An 8,297-nucleotide genomic window follows, 5' to 3' on the forward strand; every position below is an offset into this window, starting at 1 on the left:
CTGCCTCATGACTACTGGAATGCTGTTCACGGTGCAGCACAACACTTTGTTCAATATGATTGTACGACATTTATCTAGAGCATTTTAATAGGATATTGTGGATGTTTTTCATCATTAAAAATACAAATATCTTTGAAAACACTGTGAAATGCTTTCGTCAAAATAACAAGGATATCATAAAGGCTGAAGGTCAATGGGAATCTGGTGCAAACTTCTGCCTTGCCATTTCCACGCACTTGCATTGCACTGGAATACATTAATGTCTGATTGATACGCACTGGAAATTTGCATAAAAATAATTATACACAATTATATATTTTTATCACTAACAACGTGGTTGAGAACTCTTATTATTATTATTATTATTAATGTACAACGACCATCGGAGTGAAATAAAACAAAAACCAAAATAAATGTAGAATTGTGACTGCCTTGGGCTGCTTGGTTTCTGTGTGCTTTATGTAACTCTGACTCTGGATTATTATTATTATTATTATTATTATTATTATTATTATTATTATTATTATTATTATTATTATTATTATTATTCACACCAATGTTGGCTGAAAACAGTTACGATGTTTGCAAATTTGTGCCTCCCTAGTGTCATCTTTTAATGAAACGTTGTCTCGCTTCGGCCACACCATTGTCACGAGGAATACGAAGAAGACAACTTACCTTGTGAGGAGCTGCTATGTGAATGCCAGATGTTTACAATTTAAGTAGCCTGACCCGACATCTGTGCTCGCTGTGTACATGTGGCACATTGATACAAATGTAGTATGACTTTCTTGTATATTTAGAACATTGCTTATTCCCAGGAATACCCAATTTACACATTTTATGACTATATATCATTCAAACCAAACTGCAACAGGATCGCAAAAAGGCAGGTACAGTACAGACGACTGTGAAAGCTATTTTATCATTTCAAAATCCAATATTGACAATACAATAAATAACAAAAAAAAAGGTTTTAGTGAAACTGAAATTCCCTACATATTTTCAAAATCAGAGGCTAGGACATTTTCTTCTAAAGTGGCCTTACATTTCTTTATCAGAGTAAACGTTGGCACTGCTGTTTGGTTTAGCTTTTGTTTAGCTAATTCTCTGCTCTTTTGCCTTTATTTTTTGTGACATTGCTTAATCTTTTACCAGCCACATTGAGATTTTATCCCCACACAGGCTATCCAATTTAATTTAAAATGTAGTTGTAAAAATCTTAAATCACTGATAAATTACAACTTTTAATTCATTGCATTTTAAGGGGCTGCGAGATATTTGAACAACACTCCTAAGAGTTTAATGGCCCATTCCCTTGTCAGAGGGGTTATAATTCCAAATTATTCCTTATTGACATACCGAACTACACAAAATTATCCTGTGTCTAGTTAGGGCTCCTTTTTGTTTTAGGTCTTACTGCCCCCGTGTGGTAGAAATATTTACGAACCAAAGATGTCTTTAAACCTCCCAAACCTCTTCCGGGTTTAGGCCACAGTGTGATCATGTGACCCCCCACCATGGTCACATGAGCTTGTATTTTGCTGCTGATTCATGGTCGTAATTTGGAGTGTATGAATTAACATATATCTTTTTTTTCCTCTGCATTTTGAAGTCGTGCTGTATGCTAATTTTCTGCTTAAACATAAGAAATGTCTGTCATACGGGGAAGGAAGTTTAAAACAGGAAGTGTGTTTGTGACCGTACTGTCGCTTTTACTTCCCGCTGTCATCATCTGCTCTGTGACGGTAAGACATAACAGTCAACGTGTACGAAACGAGTATTTTAAGTAGTGTTGTGATGTGTTTAACTTAACCCAATACTGCGATCCAGATTAATTCGTTGCATGCAGTTTATTAAAAAAAAAGAAGAAATCACGACTAAGTCAGGGGCACAAGAAAACACGTTCGGTTCCTACCGTAAATTACTGTTATTTTTGTATTTATTGTCCTAAAAATGTCTTCCAACAAATATTTACTCTAATTATGACAAAATTGCTACATTGGCTCGTGACTAATAAAATATGGCAGCCCCCCTGTTTTGTAATCATTAGTATGCACCGGTGGGCCTGCAAGGCCTTCTCTGCTTGTCTAAAAATATCTGAATCACATACTAATGTTAATTATATTTTGTCCTGGAAATTTTGTTCAATAATTCCGAATTGTCTTTCAGCTTTCTTTCATAGCCTTTCCCTTGATGTGCTGCTTCCAGATTTGTTTTGTACATAAGCATTTAACCAATCACATTTCACTCCTCATTTGTTAGCAGGGTCAGAAATCTACCTGGACGCCTTTACAATCAGTTCTGCATGCATTGGAGCATAAAAATAAATGTTGATGAAACTGTTGCTTTAACCAATCAGAGTTGGAGTTGTCAACCCAAAGCCTGCCGTACTATGAAACTATGATTGGTTAGTCACATGATTGGCAAGTCACTAGCCAATCATAGTATCACTAGCCGCTAATGATTCAAGTATACTGGCCAGAGCTAACACACTGTATCTTTAGCGAGCAGCATAAGCAAATATATTGTTTTGTCGATTTAATCGCGGTTGTGTCAACCCACAATGACTGAATTTGGATACAGGTATACTTTTCAAGTAATTTTCAACACTAACTAGAGAATAGAATAGATGGACATCATTAAGAAAGGTTAGACAGCTCCGAAGCTAGCAAAAGCAAATAATACTGCATTTTTATGAGGTTATCATGAATCCACACCTTCATAGTAAATATTTGAACAGTAAAATACAGTACAGTAAAGTCTCGTTATATCGATATCGGATATATCGATAGTCCCAGTTATATCGATGCTATTTCTATGCACGCACTGAGAAAATTACATGCAAACAGGGTCGGATATATCGATAGTCCCGGTTATATCGATATTTTTTCGGACTCCCTTGAATATCGATATAACGAGACTTTACTGTATTTCTTAAGTTTCTTCAAGTCATGAGTTATTACCTAGCTAACGGCATCCTCCAGTGGACGTGTAGTAAATTACACCACACTCGCAGCTGTGAATTGATTCAGACGTAGCCCTACTGAAGGCCTAGGAGTGACATGCACGGTCCGCCACTGTTAATATCAATGGCTATATTGGTCCTGTTGACATATTGTGTCATCTTTTTGTTTTCACCGTGGCCCTGCACATTTTCTCAGTTGCTTTGCTCTCCATGTCCAGATTAAACCCTTGCTTTTTGAAGAACAGCTGCTATGGGTGAGCGGGGTGCAAGGGGAGGTGAACACCTACAGGATCCCTCTGATTACCTTCACCCCTATAGGAAGTCTGCTAGCTTTTGCGGAGGGTAGAAAATCCTCAGCTAGCGATACCGGAGCAAAGTTCATTGCAATGCGGCGGTCCACTGACAAAGGTAGGACGAACTTCATAATCTGCATCTTCTGAACTGTTATCAGAACAAATTTTATTTGGACTTGTTGCAGAGAGTTGAGGTGGGTTATATTTTGTGAGAGCAGTGAAGGAAAACAATGGAGGAAGTTTGAATTGTTTACTTCTGGTCATCTTACAACAATATCCTGACACCTCTTCGACCCTGATTGTATCACTTTTGTCCATTCCAACCTCTTATTCTTCATTTCACTAGGATCCACATGGTCACCAACCAACTTCATTGTCGATGATGGACTTGCCCAAGATGGCCTAAACCTGGGCTCAGTGGTGGTAGACCAGGAAGTGGGCTCTGTTTTTCTGATCTACACTACCTGTTTCCACCTGTATAACTGCCATCCTGCTAGTACCATGATGGTAGAAAGCAAGGATGACGGTTTGAGCTGGAGTTCACCCAGAAATCTCTCAATCCAGCTAGGAGTTAAGAATTTTGCTCCTGGACCAGGTTCTGGCATCCAGGTAAGAAAACATAAGCTTGTTTTGTACTAGTACACCGTAATGTAATCATTTTTACCTGTACAGGAGGAACGTTTTTGTTTTGGATGAATTTGAGATTTAATTTTGTATGCAAAGTCAAGAATGCAAACCACTGTTAAACTATCGATCTATGAATGGATTTTTCTCCTCACTATTGTTTATTTCACCCACCACAGAAACGCTATGAGCCAAACCAGGGAAGGTTGGTAGTGTGTGGTCACGGTACGATAGAAGGTGATGGTGTTTTTTGCATCCTGAGTGATGATCACGGACACACTTGGTTCAACGGCGCAGCACTGAAAAGCATCCCTTACAACCAGCAAAAAAGGCCGTTAGACTTTAATCCTGACGAGTGCCAGGTATGTGGGACATCCATTTTTTTTTTAACTCATTCACTGACTGACGATTTGCAATTAATGTGTCCACTCCAGTGCCAGGGTTTTTGTCATTTTCACTCAAATTGCAGGACACACAGAATATTCAGTTTTCGGACTATGTAAACCAGGGGTGTCAGTCATTTTTTGCCGCGGGCCACATTGTAGTTATGGTTTCCTCTCGAGGGCCGTTATGAATTTGGGGAACCCATTAGAATGTTTAAATCCCTTCAAATATTACATATAGAGCACACAGCAAATTAATGAATAACTCGTTTTCAAATCTGAAGTCAAGAATAATGACTTTTATTGTGGTTGACATCCAAAAATATGAAATTTTGGCTCAGATTTTAGCAATCATCATGGAAATTAACAAGTTTGATTTGCTTTCGCGGGCCGAAAAAAAATGATGTGGCGGGCCGGATTTGGCCCGCGGGCCTTGACTTTGACACCTGTGATGTGAGCAGTCAATGCAGCGTAAGAAATTTTAGATTCTCTTTCGTTAGAAAAAAAAAGAGTTAATTCCCAAGTTATATGAGCATGAAATGGGGGCGAATGTACAAAAGCAAAGGCTGCCCCCAAGTGGAATGGACAAAAAATTGTTCAGAGGTCTGACCAGCGCTTTATCGGCATGAAAATGTCATTCTACTACGCTACAGTGTCAATTTCAATTTGGATATACCAGCACTCAAGCCACGCCCACCGATGCAAAATCAAAATGAGCTGAAGTTTCTTATTAGAAACATTTATATCAACAACAACAACAAACAAGTTGTCTTCTCCCTGTAGTTTTTTTTTTTTGCATTCACTTGCTTTGTTATCAATTTGGAATGTTGACCGACTGGTAAAATGAGACGCGAGTTGAAAAGCTTGCCAGTCATCGCTTCCTCCATTGCTGTTCACCAGCAGCTACTCAGGTTGCCACTCACTCACATTGGGGCTTCAACTCCGAGCGACCATCTTCATAATGGAGGCTTTGAACATGACCCACTCAGATTGCAAGTCCTCGACCACCCATGGGAGCTAAAATAGCCCGAGCTCCGTGTTGTGTATAGACTGCCTCGGTTCCCGCTTTTATGGTCACCGTAACATTTTTTGTGGCTTGTCAATGTTTCGTCCTAGTTGGAATGACAAAGCCTGAGAACAAAGTTCAGATCTTGACTATTGTGTCAGCAGAACAAAGCAACATCTACAACATATACTCCTGTTTAAGGGGACAATAGCCTATTAGCCGTACGATTGACTTGGAGAATAGACAGAATAGAAGTTATCCTATTTAAAAGTTTCATGCTTTTGTATGCCTAGTTGGCCGAACACAAGGCCCACAATGGAAGCACAGAAAAATCCGGGGTCAATCTGAGGTGAACAGACATAGCCTGTTAAACTGTCATCTTCATGTAGGAGATCTGGCCTTGGACTAATTTAGGACTTGGTAAACTCCTTCACAAGAAGAGCTCATTAGCCAGGTTACAAATCTATCAGTTCATATAAAGAACAACCAATTAAAATGTCTATATTCTGTTGTTTTATAGTTGTTGGTGCTTGGGACGTGGTATTCAAGAAGACTATGTTTTACTAATGTATCACTTAAATTTGCATATACGCTCAATAAATAGCTTGGTAGAGGGCTGCAGAAGTTGGACGTCGGTCATGAATGGCTGCGTCCCCTACCGGCAGTAAGAGACAATCTCCCTGTGTTCGAGCCTTTGTTCACAGTGTCCGACGGAACATCTCTGACGATAACCCTGGAATGGATACATACATTTTCATAGGAGTCGAATAAATAGCGCTAAAAGCTACATTAGCTTCGACTTAATTCATTGATTTGATGTCTACATTGATGTTATCTTGCGGTATGGAATAACATCTACCACTATTTACCAAATAGCTTCATGATCTATACGTCTGTGTATGCTCTCAGTCGTACAGGAGTGGTCCATCGATGAAAAGGTTTCTTCAGCCGTCATCTGTACTTCTTCATGATCTATGAACCTTCTGCTTTTCTCCAGCCATTCGAAATGACAGACGGAAGTATCGTCATCAACGTCCGAAACCAGAATAACTACCACTGCAGGTGTCGCGTGGTGGTGCGAAGTCGAGATGGCGGAATGTCTCTGCCCATAGACGACCTGTACTTTGATTATGAGCTTGTGGATCCGGCAGTAGCAGCTGGAGCATTTCAAAAAGAAGGGATGCTCTTCTTCACGAACCCATCGAACGCACAACACAGTAAGGTTGCAATACACAAATTTTACCCAAAAGCGTTGCGCCATTTGGAACTATTATTACAACAATTTTGTCGTCCATTTGTGAACATAACGAACTGAAATTAAATGTTCCTCACAGGAATTAATCTTACGTTACGTTGGTCACTGACTGACGGGAACTCTTGGGAGAAGGAAGCCCTGCAGATTTGGCCCGGCCCAAGTGGTTACTCCTGTATTACGTCACTGGACAGTGGCTCTGTAGATGACCGGAAACACATCTATGTCATCTATGAGAAGGGCCAGAAAGATTATGACGAGACCGTTTCATTTGCCAAGATTCATCTGTACGGAGGCCGATAATACATATGAATCAGAGGTGAGGTAGTAAATTACACAAACTCAAACTAAGTTTCAGAATGTGTACGTTTGCATTTTGAGAGTAAAATTCGGAATTATATAACTGATGCATCAACAATCCAGACGGAAAAAGAGTCTGAATATGACTTTTAAATGACTTACTTTGTTTTCAGGGTTTAACTGCCAAAGGGAAAAAAAAAAAAAACGTGACCACTTTCTCAGGAAGGATCAAAAGTGACACCCCCTCACCCCTCGCCTTAATTTTGGAATGCAAAATAGTTGAAATGCGAACCCATGATGCCCATAATTGTTTTAACTCTGTCTTTATTTGTCTTTTATGGAGATCTTATTAAGACTGATTTTCTTTTTTCTTTTGGATGAAACGTAATTTTGTACGTGTTTTTCTAGGACTGAACACCCAAACCCAAAAAGACTATTATATAGAAAACATTGTGATATCTACTATCGCAACCTGTATTTGAGAATCAAACAACGCTTTAATGGTGCTTAATTTTAAAGGATTTTAATGATAGTTTCCACTGTGTAGACTCCAATGCACTTGTTTCAACTTTGCCGATTTGTCTAAAAATGTCATACATTCGATTTGATTGTAACAATTATTTTACAAAATGGAAACTTATGGTTCTGGGCTTTTGGTGAATATACTGCATGTTGGAATCTTTTTCTCTTTCAATGGTTTGCTGAAAACCATGGCTCAGAATCAGAATCAGAAAACCTTTATTCGTCCCACAATGGGGAAATTGGGCTGTAATTTTAAATGTGCATAAATGTGGGTGAATGTGAGGTGCCTGGAAGCCACTCCTACTTATGATGCAATCAGTAGTAGGGAATTTATTTTTACATTTTGTTTTCATCTGAACTGTTTTCGGATTTGTATTCATTTAAATGAACTCCCTGCCATTACTTCCCTGATCAACACAAATAAATTGTTGCTGCTAAAATTCACGTTTGTTTGAGTACACTGTATATTTTTCCTGTTGTTATTTTAGAAATGTTATATGTATCCATGACTAAATTTTGAACAGCACTGTTTTGAGTACATTTTAAAAGAGAATAACAAAAATATTCAAGATTAATGTCACTCTTGTTTGTTTATTCTAGTTTGTGCTGTGTATGTAAACAAAAACAACCCTGTTTAATAATAATAAAAAATAACCATGATGTTTTAGGAATTATGTTTTTCGTGTAAAATGACATGACCTGGAATACCCTCACGGTTTACAGTAATTTTCTCCTTGCATCAATTTGACATTTTCAAAACAGCAAAGCATTTTCCATTGCTGTTGTTCATTCATATTTATTAGATTACATTCATTTTAAATTATCGTATCTAAAACAATTATTTGTTTGTTTGTTTTTTAATCCCTCAACGGCTCCCAAACGACTCCCATCTCACGACATTTCCCAGTAGCCTTTGACAGCATTTTAGGTGACGCTTCGGTTTACACTT

At 38.5% G+C, this 8,297-nt stretch overlaps 1 protein-coding gene across 2 annotated transcripts; it reads left to right on the top strand.

The window, feature by feature from the left end:
• The first annotated feature begins 4 nt into the window (after positions 1-4).
• neu1 (neuraminidase 1) lies at positions 5-7,792 on the top strand. Of its 2 annotated transcripts, none has more exons than XM_089023205.1 (7): positions 5-31; positions 3,187-3,376; positions 3,608-3,870; positions 4,065-4,247; positions 6,272-6,491; positions 6,609-6,845; positions 7,000-7,792. In XM_089023205.1, the coding sequence occupies exons 1-6, from the start codon at positions 8-10 to the stop codon at positions 6,827-6,829; spliced, it is 1,101 nt and encodes a 366-aa protein (XP_088879331.1). In that variant the 5' UTR covers positions 5-7; the 3' UTR covers positions 6,830-6,845; positions 7,000-7,792. The 2 variants fall into 2 exon arrangements, with proteins under 2 accessions (XP_088879331.1, XP_088879330.1); XM_089023204.1 differs by lacking the exon at positions 5-31 and adding an exon at positions 1,509-1,748.
• The last annotated feature ends 505 nt before the right edge of the window (positions 7,793-8,297 follow it).

The sequence above is a fragment of the Hippocampus bargibanti genome, linkage group LG20 (assembly GCF_051943395.1).
Source record: "Hippocampus bargibanti isolate YZ-2025 linkage group LG20, ASM5194339v1, whole genome shotgun sequence".
Taxonomy (NCBI): domain Eukaryota; kingdom Metazoa; phylum Chordata; class Actinopteri; order Syngnathiformes; family Syngnathidae; genus Hippocampus; species Hippocampus bargibanti.